Source organism: Lentinus tigrinus, assembly GCF_003813185.1.
Source record: "Lentinus tigrinus ALCF2SS1-7 unplaced genomic scaffold L226scaffold_28, whole genome shotgun sequence".
NCBI classification, from domain to species: domain Eukaryota; kingdom Fungi; phylum Basidiomycota; class Agaricomycetes; order Polyporales; family Polyporaceae; genus Lentinus; species Lentinus tigrinus.
The window spans coordinates 316173-335238 of NW_027137937.1; the positions used below are offsets into that span (position 1 = coordinate 316173).

A 19066-nucleotide genomic window follows, 5' to 3' on the forward strand; every position below is an offset into this window, starting at 1 on the left:
GCTTCCAGCAGTGCGGTTACTGTCGCTTCCAGCAGTGCGGTTACTGTCGCTTCCAGCAGTGCGGTTACTGTCGCTTCCAGCAGTGCGGTTACTGTTGCTTCCAGTACTACCAAGACCACCGTTTAGGAGCTCATCCCGTCCGACATCACCACCGTTGGTCCAAGCGCATCAGGGGTTTGTCGCTACTGCTGCCCGGTCATTAGCGGAGATCGTTCTTTTCCACAGCGCCTGCAGACTTTGGGTAGTTGGTTTTTTGTGAACGGTGCTGAACAATGACTGTTTGATCATATTCTATTCTGTAGATTGTGAAATCGGAATTATACGGACACTCTTTCGAGTTCGCGTCGTGCTTTGTGTTTTGCCTTTGGTTTCGATTATCATTGGTTTCCCTGTATCGCTTTGAAGGTGTTGTCGGCGTTCGGAATACATTGTAGTTGATGCACATACGCTACACAGCGGGAGCTACAAGATTAGCCCATACAAGATACACTACTGTCATGTTGACTGCTCTACTTCGACTCGTCTAGCAAATTCTTCAACCGCTCTTTGACGTCCTCGCCACACTTCCCCGCAAACTCCAACCTCAAGCCCTTCCACGATCCCTCCTCCTGGAAGCATGCAGGCGGGAGCACGATCGTCCCCTCTCTGTGCTGTCGGTATAGCACCACATCCCTGATAGCATCGAATCCACCCTGGTCCACCAGTGCCTTCAGCAACTTCACTGCCTTATCCTCCCCATCCGACCCCGACCCCATGTCAGGCCAGATCTTGCAAGCGACGTGGTGTACGGCGATGAGCCTGACGAAGCCTTCCAACGGCCCCTTCACGAGCGCCCGCAGATACGCCCCGACGATCTCCGCATCCGTCTCGACCGGCCACAGGTACTCTGCAATGCTACCCGTAATGGCGTCCCCAGGCGGCGTGCGCACCGTGCGCATGACGTGGTTGTAGTCCACCCAGAGGTATTTGCGGTAATCCGACGGGTAGCGCATGTTCAGCGGGGGCAAGAGCAGCCGCGCGAACAGTGGATGTGCGAACGAGATCGAGTCGTAGAGCCCGACGAAGTCCGTGTACCACTGGTAGAACGGCACGGTGGCGCCCAGGAAACGCTTCGCGACCACGTCGAGACTGTCCGTCGTGTGGATGGAGGGAGGAGGGGTCCTGAGCGTCTTCGCGTCCGCGGAAGCTGTGAAGGGCGCGAGGATTTCGGACATGTACCGCTCGACAATGCCGTCGCGGAAGACCTCATCGGACGAGTCGTCCTGCTGCTGTCCGTGCTCAAGCATGAAGACCTTCATGCATCCGAACATGACCTCTTCGCGAGTCATGACGAAGCTGTCCAGGTGGTGGTAGTGAAGGACCTCCTGACTGACACGGATGAAGAGTAGCGTGGCGCGCACAACCTCTACCTCGGACGCGTCCCATTCTGAAGGCAGGTCCTTAAATGCCTCCGATTCGCCCGACCGCAAAAGATGGTCTAGTGGGCAGAACACCCAGTCTTTCGTCAGAGGAAGCGGCTGGTGCCGTCTGTCGTTTGGCTGCAGGGAGGAGAACGGTGGGAGACGCTGTGTTGTTGCGGTTGATATCGACTTGGGGGTTATCCACAATGGCCCGACACCCTCCTCTCCCTTCGGCTGTAGGGAGTGCGTGAGGAAAGGGACGATGGTGCCCATGCCGCCGCGGTCCCAGATTTCATCAGGAACAGACCATCCGCGCCCTCGGAGGAAGTCAGAAGTGATGGTCTCAGCCACTTGAGACGCCGTCTGTTGCGCACGCTCGTCGTCTCCCGGGAAATGACGGCACAGGATCGCAAGGGATTGAGCCATCCAGAGGTCCGGCGAGGTTCCAGGGGTCTTGCGCGACAGTTGAAGATAGCTGGAGAGGAGGGTGGACAAGGGCCGATAGAACAGATGTCCATAGGGGATCGATTCGGGAGTGTAGAGGGACGTCCAGAGGGGAGAAGTGGTGATGGCAGCACAGGCGCTGGAGATGTCGGCAAAAGGCAGTAGGAACGGCGGCGTATCTGGAATGTCCTTGTGCGACCCCGGAGTGCAGGCCAGAAAGAGACGGATCGCCGCAGCAATCGTACTTGCGTGCGTACCGAGATCGCGCAGTGACGGGACGTCCGAGGGGAGAATCCCTTGCCGCATGCCTGCACCGAGTTTGTTGGAAATGTCTTGTCCACTCCTGAGAGCGTTCCCAACAATCCGTTTCTCCCGGCCGTTCACGAAACCGTCCTTGATTGCCTCGAGTACCATCGCGCGTTCATCCTCCCCTCCCCTCGCGCCGTTTACCTTCGCACCCTCCAGGAACGCCGCCATGGAGCTCCAAAGGTGACTCCAAGCTTCTCCATCCGTGTCGTCAAGGTGCTTGCGGACCTCGAGCATGTCCTCGACCCAGCCCCATCCGACTACTTGACTCCACAAGATATCGTGGCTTGGTGTTGTGCTATGTGGATCTCGTGCGCATACCGTCCATGCCTCCAAGGCCCGTAACCAGGCACTCCGAAGTTGGGAGTTCCGGCATTGTGGCGATCGGATGTACTGGTTGAGCTGCATGAAGTACTCCTGGGCCGTCGTCGTGACATGTGAGTAGAGGCCATAAGAAGCCAAGTCGGCGTACAAGTGCAGAGTCTCCGCGAGGAGCTGGGTGGCGAGGGAGACGGGGAAGGGGGAAGCGGATGGAAGAGTGATGACAAAACGCAGGAGGGAGTCAGCAGGGCCCACCAGAGATTTCGCGTTCTCCCGGGAGGATTGGATGAGTGTACGCATGAACTTTAGAGCCAGAGGACTCGGTCGTGGGCCGTCTGGAGCAGGAGGAATCGGTGTCAACAGGAACCGTTGGAGCACGTTCGCGACAAGACCCTTTGAGGACACGATAGCGGTTGCATTCGCGTTGGAATGTTGAACGAGCCTGTGCAGGATAGCAAGAAGCTGAGAGAGGCTCTCGTTAGGCAGTTCAGCAAGCTCGATCACAGTGGATATCTGCGGCAGAAGATAATCCAACGGAAGCGAGGCAAGAGCGTCACCCTTGTCGAGGTCAGCCAGCTCAACGCCCTCGAGTCCGAGAACCTCCTCGTCCCACTGGGCGGTACACTCCCACAGGAGCTCAACGGCGCGTGCTCCGACGCTTGCTCGCTCGGAAAGCGCCTCCACCCCCGCAGCGAGCATGCGCTTCCGCAAGGCTATTTCCTGGCCTGCAAGTTCTGGTATGCTCTTCTTGCTATCCGTGGACGTTCGCGCCAGCCTGTGGGCGACCTTGGCTAGGACTCCGAGCATGGTGGCACGCTGCGCAGGAACAGTGGAGCGAGACAGCATGAATATGTCCTCTAGCGTGTAGCCTGCATGCGAGCCTTCCGCGTGATGGTGCAAACCGAGGTGTGTGGGGAGGGAGGCGGAAAGCTTGGCAGAGATGGGTGTTCCACTGAGGTCAAAGCGCACAGTCGGTGTCGCTTCCTCCTCCGGTTCAGCGTCGCCTTGTATCCATTCTAGGGAAGGGTCATTTGGGGGAGCCGTTGGGAAGAACCGTCGTCGGATATCTTCTGGCGTCCCCTCCTCGAGATCTCCTACCTGCTCGGATGGCTCTCCTTTCTCGGCGTCCGGTGTCGGATCCGAAGAATTTATCCGGGACAATGCAGTCGACTTCCACCGTCCCAGTGATATAGTAGGGCCGTCGGCGTCAGATGGAGGCGGCAGGGCGAGCGCCCTCTTCCGCGGAGAGGGTGGAGCGGACTCGTAGACGTGGATATCGTCAGGTGTCAACTCAGCGAAGCGGATTCTGCGCTCTGAACGACTTGAAGGTCGCGTACTGCTTGTTGATGTCGGAGGCGAAGCCCGTGGAGGGAACACACTCGCTGGATCAGCGGTCACACATGGCTTTATTGCGCACGAACTTATGTACATACTGAAAGATGGTGTCCGCTCACCCAACCGAGGGCGAGGGGTGGACTCGGGAGATGGGGATCTCGAGCCGATCTCTCCAACTTCACCCCGTGGTTGATGGGGCGAGCTGAAGGCGGACGGCTCCAGACCAACCTTCTCGCCACCACTCCGCTGGTTGGCTTCCCTAGTCGCACGAGCTCTCCTCAGCACATCCGCAATCCCAGGACCAAACTTCTCCAATATTTCCGCTCTCTCCTGCTCTCTCTCCTCTTCCGTCATCGCTTCGACTCGCCGACGGTTATCTTCCTCCACTTGCGCTCGCCAGTCCTCCGGGACACTGCTCTGGGATGCATCCTTCCGTGGTGGCGCGGATGATTGAACTGTAGGTACTTGTTGGGCTCTCTTCGCCGAGCCAGTCGCTCGAGCGCGGGCGAACGCGCTCTGAGATCGGTGCTTTACTGCAGGAAAGCCAGTATTGGTGGTAGGTGCCGAAGGTGCGATAGGTTTCGCGACTGGCTTGCGCTCGAAGATAGAGCCAACCAGAGAGGATTGAGACATGAAAAGGTCGTCAGAATCTCTGTACACCCGGTGCAGGAGGGTGCAACTTCAAGATGAAGCAGGAAGAGAAAAGGTGGTTGGCAGCGAGATTGGATATCTCGAAGAACTTGCCGCGAAGAACACGCGGGCTTCATTTTCGAGCGCCGACATTCGGCGCTCATATCGAGAGCAATTTGTTCTATCTCCGCCGGAACCGAAGACCTTCCGCCGCTCCGACCTGCGAGCTTCTGCGGGGTTCGACAAAACACTCCAACACTTTCACCATCGCTTCTTTATCTTTTGAAAGGACACCCATAGGGCCTGTTCAGAGTATCTAGACGAAAGGTGAGACTAGCCCACTTCGTCCGACGTTGCGAGACTGAAAACCTCATGATCGAGCAGAAATGGCGCTCAGATTAACCGGTTCCCATATCCTCGAGCCGGAACATCACTCGGACCCAGAACGGGGCGACGATCATGCCGAGTCTTCTAGCTCCGAAGACGAGGACGATGACGAGGATCTCAACTGGGACGACTGGGTGTCCGATTCTCTTGCAAAACGCCCGTGCAAATCTCTCTTCGAGAACAGAACGTTCGACACCGTACAGGAGGCACTTCTGTACGATGAGACAACACACGGATTCAGTCTCAAGGCAATAACAGAGCGTCTTGGTACTTCTTACGGGACCTTCATCGCGAATCTCCACTAACCTTCATAATAAATCTTGCAGGATTGGATCCCTACAAACGCATCCGTCTGATCAACTGGATCAGGAAAGAGGTAGTTCTGTTCAATTATCGGCTAGAAAAGATGGCTCACATCGTACAGCACCCCTCTTCATCAGATGTAGCAGCACTTACTGGCTCGGAACTGTTCTTCACCTCCGACGAATACCTTAAGCCTAGCTTGGAGGATGATCCATTACTTCGTGAGCAAATGCCGTCTATTTTTTTTGCTTGATCACTTACGAGATCATCACAGAGATTGAGCCCGATGACTGGACTGACTCGGATGAGGACGAGGAGCTGGAGAAGCCGGATGCGCCCAAGGACCTCGCTTCCGCCACGCGCCGTATCCAGGCACTCCAGAGGAAGCTCGAGCAAGCGAAGCAGGATCTTGTGTACTACCGCCAATTCGTCAGCCAGCGCCTCAATCTAGCTGGACTCTCGGACGAGTTGAAGAAAAGCAACGAGTCCTCGTCGTCTACTCATGTAGCCGTTCCACTGCGCGACGACGACTCGCATTATTTCCAGAGCTATGCGGAGAACGGTATGCCTGTGTCTACCAGATGTCTACCCAAGGCGTTCTTGCTAATCTCTCAATGACGTCATACTTGGTAGACATCCACTCTGTCATGATCAACGACAAGGTCCGCACGGCCAGCTATGCAAAGTACATCCTGTCGAACCAGGATGTCTTCAAGGACGCGGTAGTCATGGACGTCGGCTGTGGGACCGGTATCCTGTCGCTGTTTGCTGCCAAGGCCGGTGCGAAGCGCGTTTTCGCAATCGACGCTAGCGATATCGCCGAGAAGGCCCAACAAATCATCAAGGACAACGATCTCGACAACGTCATCACGTAGGTTTTTTCACGGTATGGTATATCATACTGGCTAACCACTCATAGCCTCATCCGCGGCAAAGTAGAAGACATCAACTTGCCGGAAGGCTACGAGAAGGTCGACATAATCGTCTCCGAGTGGATGGGCTATGCTCTTCTGTACGAGTCTATGCTCGACTCTGTGCTTCACGCGCGGGATCGTTTCCTCCGTGCGGGCGGTATCATGGCTCCCAGCCAGACCCAGATGATGTTTGCTCTCTGCGAAGCGGGAGAACTCTTCAAGGAGCGCATCGGGTTCTGGAGCGACGTTTACGGTGAGCCCATCTCACCTCTTCTCTGTGCGAAGTACTGATCAGGTACTAGGCTTTGACCTCTCGGCCATGGCCAAGGATGTGTACGAAGACGCCGTGGTTGACGTCGTCGGTCCCGAGACCGTCGTCAGCGAACCCGTTGTCATTAAGGTGCGTCGCACCACACATCTCTCTGCAACCATTCCGAACCCGCTCGCCGCAGGACCTCTACCTTGGAGATATCACCCCCAAGCAGCTCGACTTCTCTTCTTCCTTCAAGCTCGTCTCGACCTCGGAGCGCCGCATCAAAGTGCACTCCTTCGTCCTCTACTTTGACACCTTCTTCACGTCCACCGGAGAGCCCATCCCCCCAGACACAGATGTATACATCATCAAGGAGGGCGACTCCGTGCTGGCCGAGGTCTGGCCGCTTGGCGGACGGCCATACCAGGCGCGCAGGATGAGCTCGGGAAGTCCGTTGAAGGGCAAGGGCCGTCCGAAGGTCACCAGTTTCAGCACTGGGCCAGCGTCCATGCCCACGCACTGGAAGCAGACGATTTTCTTCTTGCGCGAGCCTATCACGGTCGCAGAGGGTGAGATTTCCAAGTATTTGAATGAAATCATCCACCTAACTTTCATGCAGGTACGATTGTCGAGGGGACGTTCAAGTGCAAGAAGCGTTCTGAGAACTCGCGCGAGCTGGACGTCGAGATTCATTACACCGTCAAGGACCCAGAGAACGCCTCCGAGCCGGGCGATATCTTTGTGCAGCTATACAAGGTTCGGTAGTCGATGACTCGAGCAGCAAATATGACTCGCCCTGTGAAACTAGGGGACAGGGTGAGAAGAGAAGTAGAGCGAATTGTATGTGTTGTGAATCTATGTTCTTGATGCTGTGCCCTGTTGCAGGCCGAACGAATGGCGGCGCATACACGGGTGGAATAGGTTTCATGCCGTGATGAGGTTACTGAACCCGCCGACGTAGTGTGGGTAATCTAAGGGTATATAGGGGCTTCTTTGTGCACCGAATGCAGATATCTGGGAGCGGGAAGGTATCGGCAAGTGCCAAGGAGGCACGGTCGACAGAGCGTTCTATACCCGCCGGGGCCTTCAACAGACCAGGAAGTAAGACGTAACGGTAGACCTCCTGGTCTCCAGCTCCGTACTCCAAACCGGCGGGAAACGGTCTGGAAAGGTACAGGTAATCACAAGATGCTTAGAATGGGTGACAACATCATGGATCAGCCCTCAACCCAGGGTTACCGCGGTGGCGGTGACCGGCTACTCGCCGAGATTGGAGTCCCTTGTTGTTGAAGACGGCTATGTTTGAACTTCTTCCGATATTCGTTCCGTGATACCTGTGACCACGCGGTATCAGCTGGTATCAGCGTGTTACCGAACCGCTTATGTGAGTATAGAGGCTAGAGCTACTACGTATGCACTTATGAGCTCAGGCAAGCCCGAGCCTCGAGGCTAATGGGAGTCGGTGCCCGGTTATGTTGACCTTTGATACGGGGCAAGCAGGTATATCCAGAATTTCAACTCTGTGTCTCGTTACACGCAAAGTCAGGCACAAGAGGGACCTCTATGAGCAAAAATGGGGCACAGTGGCTTTCCGTGACCGCGACGGGAGTGGGTCGCTCATTCTAGAGGATGCCGTAGGTGGGGAAATTATATCTTGAAGAACGGTCAGTACCCTAGTGATAATCATGTTGATCTGGCCATACTCACCTATATCTTTACAATGCTACGTCGACGACTGGGAGAGTGTCGACGCATCTTGACCCGCGCTAGGCGACGAGCTGGTCGCAGCGGCCTTCCCCTTCTTGTCCTTCTTGTCCTTCTTGTCCTTCTTCTCTTTCTTCTCCTTCTTCTCCTTCTTCGGAGTCTTCATAGGAACTCCCAAACCTCCCCAGCCATATGAAGACGATAGAGTAGCGAAAGCGCTCTCGTAGTCCTTGGGGCTTGTTGACTTCACGGACTGGGTGGTGGCCGGGGTACGCTGAGTGGTAGAAGACGAAGGTGCAGGAGCGTTGGTCTGCTGAGACTGGGATGGACGGGCAAGTCTTTGTCAGCGACTCAACGGTGGCGTCATGTTAATCTTTGATTGCATACCTGCGGTATGAGGTTGGTGGTAGACGCGGTGGGCGTCGCCACATCTTCGGTAGTAGTGGTGGCGAGCGAGACGAGAGAAGCGGAAGGGTTTGGGTGGGACATGAGGGTTAACGGAGGGATATTCGATGAAGATGAGCGATGTCAGGCAGATGCGGACTAGCAGAGGACACTGGGAAGTACCAATGAAGCTTGAAGGTCTTGGTGCGGGGCTTTGGAGGTACATATACTTCCACAGAGACGCTCAGTTTGACCGGTGTAGCCTTCCCATGGTATTACAAAGCGTCGGTAATAGCAGATGGATACTGCGAACCCTCTGCCACGAGATATCTAGCGCTTCCGCCATGAGCGGCGATCCTGTGAGCACCAGCTAGACGAAAGACACCAACCTTCGCAGTCGTTGTGCACGAGGAATTGCGGTATCCAAACGCGCATGCGCAGTAGGAGGAGACCAAAACGCGCCTGCGCCTTCGCTTCCCCGCGATCTCGAGGCACGGCTGAGTCGGTTTGTCGACTCGGAGATGAATAATGCATTGTTTGAATGTTGCATTGCTAGTATGTGTAGCGTATCATGTGTGCCATGTTTGAGCCAGACGAGTCAGAGGACAGCCCAGGGCTGACGAGGCGTTTCCCCAGAGTGTGTGCGGGGTCGCTCACGCTGGCAGGCACAAGCTGAACCTGAGCATGAGTCGTCGGAGCGGAGCCGCAGCCACCACCGGTTCCGCAGGCCTTGAAGTTGAATGCTGGGACATCCTCCGCAGCCGCACTGAGTCGACGTGAAAGCCGTAATGCTTGTTTTCGGGTCGGATGATGTTTGCGATGTGAGTTGGTGAATGTTCGACCATGCGGGTTGTCCGCAGTCGGCCGGTTCGGGGATTGCAAGACGCCCGAGGTCAGGAACCGAACCTCGACTCGGACTTCCAGCATCCGGCCGCCAAGTTCACGTTGCGCCCTCTTTGTGCTGCGCCTTGCTCAAGCAACTCGGAGGTTTACTTTCAGCATGTCTCTAGTTCAAGCTGCGCATGAAGCAGAGTCTGCGGAGGCGTTCAAGCACATCCCAATCATGTAACGGTCCACATGTCTCCAATCGCAGTCTCGCAGCGACTGACTCGGATGACGTTGTAGAGATCTGAAGGATGTGAGTAACCCCGACCCGCAAGTGAGGAAAGCTTTGGGCGACCAGGTCCGCGATGCTTGCATGAACGTCGGCTTCCTGTATGGTGGGTACGGGAGATGCAGCATTCGCTCGTGACGGTTACGCTGATAAGCTGGTATTAGTGAAGAACCATGGCATCCCAGAGGAGAACATCAGCAAGGCTCTCCAGGCGTCGAAGGAATTCTTCTCCCTTCCTCTTGAGAAGAAGATGGAGGTAGCTGTCTTCGCTCGGACGATGCGAACCAAGTCGCTAACGGGAATCCGTTCGACATGCTATGTCTATCGTGACCATAGCTGGACATCACCAAGACTGCCAACTTCAAAGGCTACAATCCTATTCTGAGCAGCAACAACGATCCAGAAAATCGGGGAGACCTCCATGAAGGATTCGAGTTCGGCTGGGAAGAGCTCGACGCCCGCGCAAACGACGAGAAACGCGCAAACGACGGCGCCATGGCGGGCGCAAACGTCTGGCCTGCGGATACCCCGGAGTTCAGGGAATCCGTCCTCGGGTATTAGTAAGTGACACGGGGACTGCATGGAACCCAATCCTCCCCTTGCACAAGAGCGACGCTAACCGGATGCTCCGACCGGGTTTTGTTCGCCCGCAGCCACGCAGCAGTGGACCTCGGGCGCAAGCTCTTTCCACTCTTCGCGCTTGCGCTCGACCTTCCGGAGAACTTTTTCGAGGACAAGGTACTTTGATGTGACTGCGTCAAGGTCGGTGGATTGATGATGTTGCGATAGACGAAGAATGCAGCTGCGATCATGCGCGTTCTACACTACCCGCCGCAGACCGGCCCTGTCGATGACAGAGTCATTGGCATTGGGGCACATACTGAGTAATGTACTCGCATCTGGTCTTGTGGTTCATAGAGGCTGACACCCTGGACTCATCCAGTTTTGAGGTGCGTCTCCTCGTACCTCACAGTAAGCGTGAACTGATCTCGAGCTTAATACACAGTGCTTCACGATTCTATGGCAAGAGCCCGGTATCCAGGCTCTGCAGGTTCTAAACAAGCAGAAGCAGTGGATCGATGCGCCACCAATCCCTGGGACCTTGGTTGTGAAGTAAGCGCATCTCTCGCTATCCTGCTTAAACCCAGCTGAGGGTACTGTACCAGCCTCGGAGACCAATTTGCACGGTGGACAAGTAAGAGTCGATGACGCTTCCCATCCTTCAGCTCTGATTCTCATACGCCACCCTATTAGACGACGTCTTCAAGTCCACCGTCCACCGAGCGATCAACAGGAGCGGCGTACGCCGATACTCCATCCCGCTGTTCTTCGGTACGGACTACGATGTGAAGCTCGAGGTGAGCCGACGACGGCACCCTACATGTTGCCCCTTACTAACATACCCCACCACATAGCCCATTCCTAGCTGCGTGTCTCCCGACCGCCCTCCTAAATACGAGGTCGTCACCGCGGGAGACTACGTCAAGGAGCGGCTGAAGGCAACCTATGGTCACTAGAGTTGGATGTTGAGCAAGGATGTCGTGATATGCGTGCAGTAAAGGATACAGGATATTGTTGTACACTATCTGGGTATGAGACCAATTGGTCGAAATGTATACAAGATGCGACAAGTATGCATAATTGCGAAGGGCTGCAGCCAGAACGAAGTGGGAAGAAGGGAGTAGATAGCAATCATGTCTGTGCCTCCCGCACGTAGGGAGTAACGAGTAAGGGACATTGACTGCCCTCTTTGTGCTTGCCCATGACGTACGGTCGCGTCAGCACACTATTGGCAGGTGCAGGATTAGCATCCAGCGCATGATGAAGAGACAGCGAGTGACGTACACGTTAGCCTTCCCGACCTTGTCGCACTCGGCAAACTTGAAGTTTGTGACGAGGACGAACATGAACATCTTGATCTCGATGATGGAAAACTTGACCCCGATGCATGACTGCGTGGCAAATGTCAGCGAACAAGTCGCAGAAGGAACATTGTCGAGAGACTCACTCGAGGACCGGCGGAGAATGTCAGGATGTTATTGTACAATCCAGGCTGCGCCTTCACAGCTTCGGGAAGGTTGTCCCACCGCTCAGGTCTGCCAAACACAATAAAAGTGAGCACCATGAATGAATTCGAAGAAAACTGGACGGAACCCACTTGAACGCCCAGCCATCTGGACCCCAGACCTCGCGATCAAGGTTGAACGCCTCGATCGGGACATGCACACAGCTGCCCTTCGGCATCACAAAGCTGTTCGCCTCTTCATAGTCGCCATACTTGGTCTGCAGCTTCACTGGGGTCGATGTCGGAATCACGTCGTCCTTGGTCGCCACGCGGATTGACGAGTGTACTGGGGGGATGAGGCGCAGGGTCTCGCGCACGACGTTCTCGAGGTACGGTAGCTCGGCGATCTTCGTGTAAAGGGAGGCAATTTCGTCCTGCGTGAGCGACTCGAGAGGGGCTGATGGCGCGATCGTGAGCAGTTCGGTGCGTAGACGGTCTTGGACTTCGGGGTAGACGGAGAGGAGATAGAAGATCCATGTGACGGAGAGCGAGCTTGTGTCGGACCCGGCGAACATGAAGGTATTGATATTGTGGAGGATGTCTTCGTCAGAGATGCGTTGATCAGGAGGTAGGTCCGCAGCCGCATTCGACCTCACTAGCATTGCGGAATGAGCTGGGGAGCGCCCCGAAGATGAGAAGTGCACTCACAGAGTGCACTAAGGAGGTCCTTCCCGCCATAGGTTGTGCCGGCCTTCTCAGCCTCCTCGATCTTCCTTTTCTTCTCCTGGATCAGACGACCGGCGACTCGCTTGATGACTTCCTGAGACTTCTTGACGACGGTGTATCGTTGTCCGGGCTGATGGCATACGGTCAGAGGCGCTCCATAGGCTTCATAGCGTAGATGTGACCAGCACTTACAGCGAAACGATCAAGGATAGGGGCGTATACTATCGCCAGCTCCCACAACCCGCCTCCTTGCTGAGACACGGCGATCTCGAACATCTCCTTGTAGGCCATGAACAGCTCGTTTGATTCATCATGTATGGCGTTGAACTGGTAGTCGAAGCCTGCGAGGCCGATGACATCAAAGGTCGCCCGGCTGACCCAGTGGCATACGTCCAGCCTGGCTCCGCCCTTCCACCGCTCGCCGTCAGGGCCGTGCTGAGCGTCTGCAATGAGGGCAAGCCAACGCTCCTTGAGCTCCACTGCTTTCTGGAACGTGACTGGCACGAGGGCGCGCATGTTCTGGAGGGAGAACGCGGGGGTCGCGACGCGACGCTGTCGCTTGTGCATCTGGCCCTCGGCGGCAAGCATACCGATTCCGATCAAGCCTCCAATAAGTGCGCGAGACTGCCATGGCTTCTCATAGATGGTAGAGTGCTTGAGTACGTGCGCGAGCGAGACAGGGTCGAGGGTAAAGAGCCTTTGGTCCCACTGTTGATACGATAAAAAACGACGAAGGCGCGCGATGAAGTAGTCGAACTCACAGGAAGAAAGCCGCGTATTCTTACGTTCCTTCCGTAATGCTTCACGAACGCCTCGTGAATACGAGGAGACCTGGATGGGCTACCGAGCGGTCAATGTCCAGCCTCCGTGATATAAGCGCTCATCCGCTACCCATCAACAAAATGCGTAGTGCCGTTCGACAGGTATGGGGAGAACCTTGAACGAATGGAATACTCACTCAAGTACCATGCCCATATGATTCCCAAAGAAACTGCGAGTCGGCGGACCGGGAAGCCTGCGGAGGGGGTTCCATGCTGGCTCAAGCACAGCGAGGTAGATTAGGTAGGCGACGCCCGCTGCTAACACAGCAGCTAGAAAGCTGTAGAGTAGTGTAGATGAGGAAGTCATCTTGAGAAGAAACGGTGAAGCCAAGGAACGGAAGGAAGGGATAAATACCAAGGCGAAGCAAGGACATTCAGTCGCAGGTCTTATTGTCTCGGAAGACAATAATGGTGATAAGATTTACCAAACAGTGAGTGCCGCCACCGAGGTCGGACGCGACCACGCCGAGTGCTGTCTCTCGCAGCGTCGATGCAGGCCAGTCCGAAGGAAAATAATGACATTGAGCGTCGAGGTGAGAGAGGCAAAGGACACCGTCTCTGCGGTAGTTCCCATGGTGGCGGCAGCATAAGGCGCTTATGAGATCTCCCGTTTTGGAAACGTTCTAGGCCGTGGTTTGCCGGCGCCTATGAGGTTCAATCTTCACACCGGTGACCAAAGCACACATACTACTCCTCCAATTCTACGTTAACCACCACACTACTCAAAATGGTTCTGTTCTTCACTTCAACTGGTGAGCTGCCGCATGTCAGTACACTCATGACAATCACTGAATTTCTCCCGCTTATTCTTAGCCGTGGACCCTCCGGTCACGATCTACATGGGGAAGGACAAGTTCGAGAGTAAGGATTCATATGCTTGACTTGATCAATCTTGTTCACACTTCTGAGCAGATGAGGACTTGATCAAGTATGCTTGGCCGCAAGACGTCTGGTTTCACGTCGACAAGCTGTCGTCTGCACACGTCTACGTCCGAATGCCCGAGGGCATGACATGGGACGCTATCCCGGAACCTCTGCTCGTTGATTGCGCCCAACTCGTGAAGGCGAACTCGATTGAAGGTATGATTTGAATATACCTGATGCTGGTCCCGTCGACTGAGACACATAGGCTCATAGGCAATAAGAAGGATAACATCACCATCATCTGGACGCCAGCCGACAATCTGAAGGTCGACGCATTCACTCTCGCTTGGAAACCTTCTTATCTGACCGCTTGTCTCTTAGAAAACGGGCGATATGGCCGTTGGACAGGTATCATTCCACAACGACAAACGGGTAAGCGCGTGTGAGCTCTCGTGCGCGATCATCTGATGAACACCTTCACTGACAGGTAAAGCGGAGTAAGTACCCCGCAGATGGCACATATTGGGCGACTCTCATTTATTTTATCATATAGCACACGTTGCCAAACGGGAGAACGTGATCGTCAACCGATTGAACAAGACGAAGGTCGAGCGACAAGTCGACCACGAGCAAGAGCGAGTCGATCGCATCAAGAAGGAGAACGCTGTGAAGCGAGCGGCTGCTGCACAGAAGGTTTGTTTCCTTTGATACTCGCAACCCCCGATACGGCAAGACGCTTACACCTGCTTACACCCGATGCAGAAGAAGGCAGACGCAGAACTCGCACGAGCTCGGGAGGCCGAGAAGGCGGCGAGATCATATGACACTCTCTTCAGTGGAGAGGACGAGGAGGAGCAGGAGCCGAAGAAGTCAGTTCAGGAGATGATGGACGATTTCATGTAGGCAGGTACGGATTGTACTCCATGCTCAATCTACAGGGACTCCCAACGATCGCACGTGCGGTAACACGAATCTCCTCGATTCCATCACGAAGATAAATTCAAAGATTATAATCATAATCAACACATCAACCGCCTATAACCACTCAATAATACTCCCGACCCTCTCTCAGATTTAACGGCTGACTCTGCGAAGGTATATCGGTCGGTCACTGGGTTCCTGGAAGAACGAGCTGGAACTCACTAGCCGAACGAAGGGCGTGTCGCGGTGGGAGCGGCCCATCCATGCTCCTTCGCCTTCTTAGCGAAGGAGGTGGAGGACGCGCCCAGCGTTGTCCCCTTCGCCGCGTCGCCCTTGGCGTCTTTGGCGTCATTGAGTGTAGACGTGTCGGACGTGAAGGACGCTGCTATTCACAAGGTGAAGCAGTCAGTTCCAGGTCGTCCCATACTTCGAGCAGTGACGACTGACCATCGTTCACTGGTGCCTTGGAAGCCGGAGCGGGTGTACTCGACGGCGTAGAGGTAGCAGGGGACGCCGCCTTGGACGTGTTGTTGCTCATCGTTACGAGCGGAGACTGGGAGGAATGTTTCGGGATGAGTTTGTCTAAAGTGAGTCGCTTGCCTCTGTTCCGTACGCATTATCCTTCTCTTATATCTTTATCCAGCGCTACGACCCACCTGTGCGTTCTCAAGCGGCGAATACATGACGGGAAAGCTGCACCGCCATAGCGCCTCCGCTGGCCCGACGTGTACCTCTTTCGAGGGTTTAGGGCACGTTACATCACGCGGTCTGTGTCCGGGACATGTCGCAAGGGACATCGACGTCGCAGGGTTCCGCCGGTGCGATGGGCAAAGGGCAGGCTCCCCGGCTAAGCGCCGGACTTGTTTGATTTTGTAGCATCCCGTTTACTCTGCCTCGCGATCACCACGCCTCAAGTCCGTGTTCAGCATATGACAAACCTCACCACGAGGCAAATGTGGTTTATTGCAACGACGATAGCCTCCTCGTCGGACGCACTGGACGGCGCGTTCCCGACGCACCGAGAACTAGCAACCTCAACAGCAGGGTCAAGGGCGTCGGGCAGAGGGTTATGGCCTGGAAAGCACAGCTCCGATTCTGCGGCCCTCCGCCTCCGGTCTCTGTCTATGCATCAAGCGGTTGCTGAATAACGGTGAGAGTTCCGGTTATCGCACTAGCTCCTGCTGACCACATTAGAATCTTAGCATCTACATGTGGGTTCCACCTTTCCTCAGAACCTGTCGTCTTGCTGATCACACGAACGCATCTCATCCACTTTTCTGATTCGGAAAACCTCCTCAACTGAGTACAATAGAATACGGATCGGAAATCAACGAGGTCCATTCACACTCATTTCGGACATAGTCCACCAGCTTCGCATGCTTGACAGGCACACGACGGCATCGGTACCCGCGACGCTGGCTATGGCCATCCCTGGGTCTATCAACAGTGTCGAAACACCTCTGCACGCCTATACGTCAGGATCCTGCGACTCTCCACGACCCATCCCGCACTCACCAGCCGAAGGAAGGACGGGTGGCAGTCGGAGCGGCCCAGCCCTGCTCCTTAGCCTTCTTAGCGAAGGCCGTGGAGGATGCGCCGAGTGCGTCCGCCTTCTTCTTGGTGTCCTTCGTGGTGTCGGCCTTCTTGTTGTCTTTGGCCTCGTAGAGCGTCGAGGTCTCCGACGCGATGGACTTGGCTATTCACCAAACCGATGAGTACAGTACGGTGAACCCAGCAGATGGTCACTGACTATCATCGGCGCCCTTGGCCTGCGAAGTCGGAGTGCTAGACTTCGTGGTGGCGCTCGGTGTCGGAGCTGTCGCGTTGTTCGCGTTGGTGCTCATGGCGAGGAGAGAGTGAGGGTCTGTGAGGATGTAAGGGGTGATTTCGAGTGCTTGCGAGAGAGGTGTGAGTGAGAGTAGCCTGCTCTCTTCCTCTGAAACTCCTCCGTTCTTATACCCTCTTCAATACAGCTGTAGGTCCGGCGATGGACTATGGTCGCACCCGGCGGCTGCGTGCCAAGTATCGATCACGATGACACAAACATCGTGCGCTCGTGAGTCCCATGTTCGCCATCTCTCCACACCTGCTAACTCAATCCTGGAATGCCATCTTTCTGCTAGCAAACAATACTACTCCAACTATGTCGGCACCGTCGACGCGATAAGCGCCCGTCCCGCAGCGATGGTGACTGCGGCGCTCTGAGAATTGTGGTCGCGATGTTGGTGTATCCACTTGTGACAACTGCGGCACTCTGCGCATATGCAGTGCGCAGGCTCTGGTCTGGGCCTATTCACCGGGGTTTGCAGTTTCACGCCATGCTGAATATCCATATTGATGGTGAGTCCGATCACCCGGGGTAATCGGACTCGGATTCGGATCGACTCACTCGCGGGTGTTCAGTAGCACGTGGAACATGACTCCGCGCATCCTTCGGGGCCTCTGCGTGTTTCTCGGTCCCTCCCTTGTAAATTGTGGGTGCTCGTGAAGATGGCCAGATTGCACAGCAGTGGTGAACTTCGATACGCAACCGGCGAGTCACCTTCGACTTACTTGGCGGACTGTGACTCTGCAATCGTCTTCGTTGACCTAGCAACCGGGTACCAGCCGGAACCGCTGGCATGTACGCATGCATGAGTACTGGAAGCTACTACTACAGAGGACACCCTTCGTGCGTTTCAGATGGAGCCTGCATCTGAACCCCCGATAGCAGCGGAGGGATGGAGGACTCAAGTGGGTACCGCGCACAGTCAGATGACTCTGGTGACTATCCGCATGGCATCTGAGCGACTCGATCGCCCTTTTATTTCGAACCTGCGCCGCCCGACCTCGGTGTAACCTGCAAGAAGCTTAGCACAATGTGCAAAATAGTATGATCCCATTACTCCGCATGACCCGCAACTGGCAGTTGATACCTGCCGTCAGACTTCTGTTGCCAGACAGACAGAGGCCATCCGGACGGCGCGACTCCGAGAGGATAGAGGACAGGTAGATCCGCCGGACGATCATCCATCCGTTCGGACACACGGCGGCGACTTGGTCGTCTCAAAGCGTGAAGGTATGCGGCCATCTCTGCACTTGCACGTCCTTCCTCTATGATAACTCTTGGCTAGATATCTGGATGTCGGCCATATCGCGTCAAGAACACAACTGACGCTGTCATGGACGGCATCGTGGTCACCAACCACAGCGGGACCCCATATGGATCTATTCGCGTCCGCGATATTTGTAGCAAGATGTTTCATTCCTATACCAGGCCTAGTACTGGATATTCTGGAAGCGACTCGCGCGGGTCTCGATGTTCTCATGCCGCAAAGAGGGAGTGGCTGAAGGCCTTCTGGGTGCGTTTCATAAGGATTTCATCCTGTCCTCTCGATATTTATTCGTTGGCGTCTACACTTTCCTAGGTATGTGGCTTGTGGTCGTGAGAGGTATCTGCGTTAAATACATCCAGCAGGGATGAGCCGCCTGGTGCACAATGGAAAGTCATCAGTTGGCTTCATTCGGCGGTATCTGTGCACAAATATCCATTACTGTTATGTTCGGCGCCCATGAAGCTATTCTTTTTTGAGACAAATACAGCGAGCCGCCAGACGTGGCGAGAGCTGTATCGACAGCAGCACAGACAGTGCGATACAAAGCTTTCCCGACTGAGGCTCGTTGATAGGTCGTCGTTGGTACCGGCCCCTCAGTAGCTCACCTGAGAGTCTCGCCCAACACCTGAAGCGGTTGAAGGCTTCAGTGTCGAGCCGTGGTTAAGTGCCCATCGAAGTGCAACACCACAGGTGCTATACTTCTGTGCTGTTAAGGGCGCTGATGCGGGTGTTTCAGGGCCAATGTCTGTTCACCGAGAGCATATCGGGATATTATCATGGCTAGGTATGATTGCATTCAAAATCTGTCAACCGCGCCGGCTGAGGACTTTCGGCGGCTCGGTAATGGCTCAAGACTCCGCCCTCGCAGCGCGTTCATGCCCCCGAGTCCTCCGAGCACAATCGGCATTGATATGATCGTCATTAATGCTTCTCTGGGCATTCTCTTGGTCACGCTTGCGGCCTCATTTCCCTTGTGTGCCGGTGACGAGGCCTTCTCTGGCCTCATGGCGATACCGCCCATCGAATTCGATGATCAATTGAGAATGGGATCATGTCGATGGACGCCCAACCATTACGGTCCGGTACCTGTTCCGATGCCCGGAGAAGGTCTTCGAGGCTTGTGGGAGATGAGCACGCCC

At 55.2% G+C, this 19066-nt stretch overlaps 7 protein-coding genes across 7 annotated transcripts; 3 read left to right on the forward strand and 4 right to left on the reverse strand.

Moving 5' to 3' along the window:
* Nucleotides 1–364: 364 nt before the first annotated feature.
* Nucleotides 365–4514, reverse strand: L226DRAFT_615407 (uncharacterized protein). Its single transcript, XM_067686764.1, has 2 exons — nucleotides 3905–4514; nucleotides 365–3853 (listed from the first exon to the last, which is right to left on the reverse strand). Exons 1-2 carry the CDS (start codon nucleotides 4437–4439, stop codon nucleotides 510–512), a joined length of 3879 nt encoding a protein of 1292 aa, XP_067532234.1. The 5' UTR covers nucleotides 4440–4514; the 3' UTR covers nucleotides 365–509.
* A 72-nt stretch (nucleotides 4515–4586) lies between these two features.
* Nucleotides 4587–7319, forward strand: L226DRAFT_537930 (protein arginine N-methyltransferase). Its single transcript, XM_067681401.1, has 10 exons — nucleotides 4587–4763; nucleotides 4821–5090; nucleotides 5150–5199; nucleotides 5248–5347; nucleotides 5401–5688; nucleotides 5760–5997; nucleotides 6046–6293; nucleotides 6343–6440; nucleotides 6493–6862; nucleotides 6913–7319. The coding sequence occupies exons 2-10, from the start codon at nucleotides 4823–4825 to the stop codon at nucleotides 7056–7058; spliced, it is 1806 nt and encodes a 601-aa protein (XP_067532235.1). The 5' UTR covers nucleotides 4587–4763; nucleotides 4821–4822; the 3' UTR covers nucleotides 7059–7319.
* A 697-nt stretch (nucleotides 7320–8016) lies between these two features.
* L226DRAFT_573851 (uncharacterized protein) lies at nucleotides 8017–8486 on the reverse strand (the record flags this gene model as incomplete). The annotated part of the gene is made up of 2 exons (XM_067684935.1): nucleotides 8017–8316; nucleotides 8385–8486. The coding sequence occupies 2 exons, from the start codon at nucleotides 8484–8486 to the stop codon at nucleotides 8017–8019; spliced, it is 402 nt and encodes a 133-aa protein (XP_067532236.1).
* Nucleotides 8487–9286: 800 nt separating this feature from the next.
* On the forward strand, nucleotides 9287–11152 carry L226DRAFT_491468 (Clavaminate synthase-like protein). Its single transcript, XM_067677357.1, has 11 exons — nucleotides 9287–9446; nucleotides 9507–9601; nucleotides 9660–9751; nucleotides 9832–10055; nucleotides 10149–10233; nucleotides 10285–10379; nucleotides 10439–10445; nucleotides 10502–10608; nucleotides 10662–10690; nucleotides 10750–10853; nucleotides 10911–11152. Exons 1-11 carry the CDS (start codon nucleotides 9382–9384, stop codon nucleotides 11010–11012), a joined length of 1005 nt encoding a protein of 334 aa, XP_067532237.1. The 5' UTR covers nucleotides 9287–9381; the 3' UTR covers nucleotides 11013–11152.
* Nucleotides 11023–13398, reverse strand: L226DRAFT_537933 (cytochrome-450 hydroxylase). Its single transcript, XM_067681402.1, has 8 exons — nucleotides 13185–13398; nucleotides 12988–13066; nucleotides 12419–12934; nucleotides 12209–12356; nucleotides 11654–12155; nucleotides 11504–11591; nucleotides 11341–11447; nucleotides 11023–11281 (listed from the first exon to the last, which is right to left on the reverse strand). Exons 1-8 carry the CDS (start codon nucleotides 13352–13354, stop codon nucleotides 11188–11190), a joined length of 1704 nt encoding a protein of 567 aa, XP_067532238.1. The 5' UTR covers nucleotides 13355–13398; the 3' UTR covers nucleotides 11023–11187.
* Nucleotides 13399–13720: 322 nt separating this feature from the next.
* L226DRAFT_615412 (cytoplasmic protein) lies at nucleotides 13721–14926 on the forward strand. Its single transcript, XM_067686765.1, has 8 exons — nucleotides 13721–13799; nucleotides 13861–13908; nucleotides 13960–14127; nucleotides 14185–14237; nucleotides 14293–14343; nucleotides 14399–14408; nucleotides 14465–14604; nucleotides 14674–14926. Exons 1-8 carry the CDS (start codon nucleotides 13775–13777, stop codon nucleotides 14812–14814), a joined length of 636 nt encoding a protein of 211 aa, XP_067532239.1. The 5' UTR covers nucleotides 13721–13774; the 3' UTR covers nucleotides 14815–14926.
* Nucleotides 14927–16098: 1172 nt separating this feature from the next.
* On the reverse strand, nucleotides 16099–16740 carry L226DRAFT_615414 (uncharacterized protein). Its single transcript, XM_067686766.1, has 3 exons — nucleotides 16583–16740; nucleotides 16348–16528; nucleotides 16099–16292 (listed from the first exon to the last, which is right to left on the reverse strand). Coding segments are annotated over exons 1-3 (276 nt in total). The 5' UTR covers nucleotides 16677–16740; the 3' UTR covers nucleotides 16099–16291.
* Between the last annotated feature and the right edge of the window lie 2326 nt (nucleotides 16741–19066).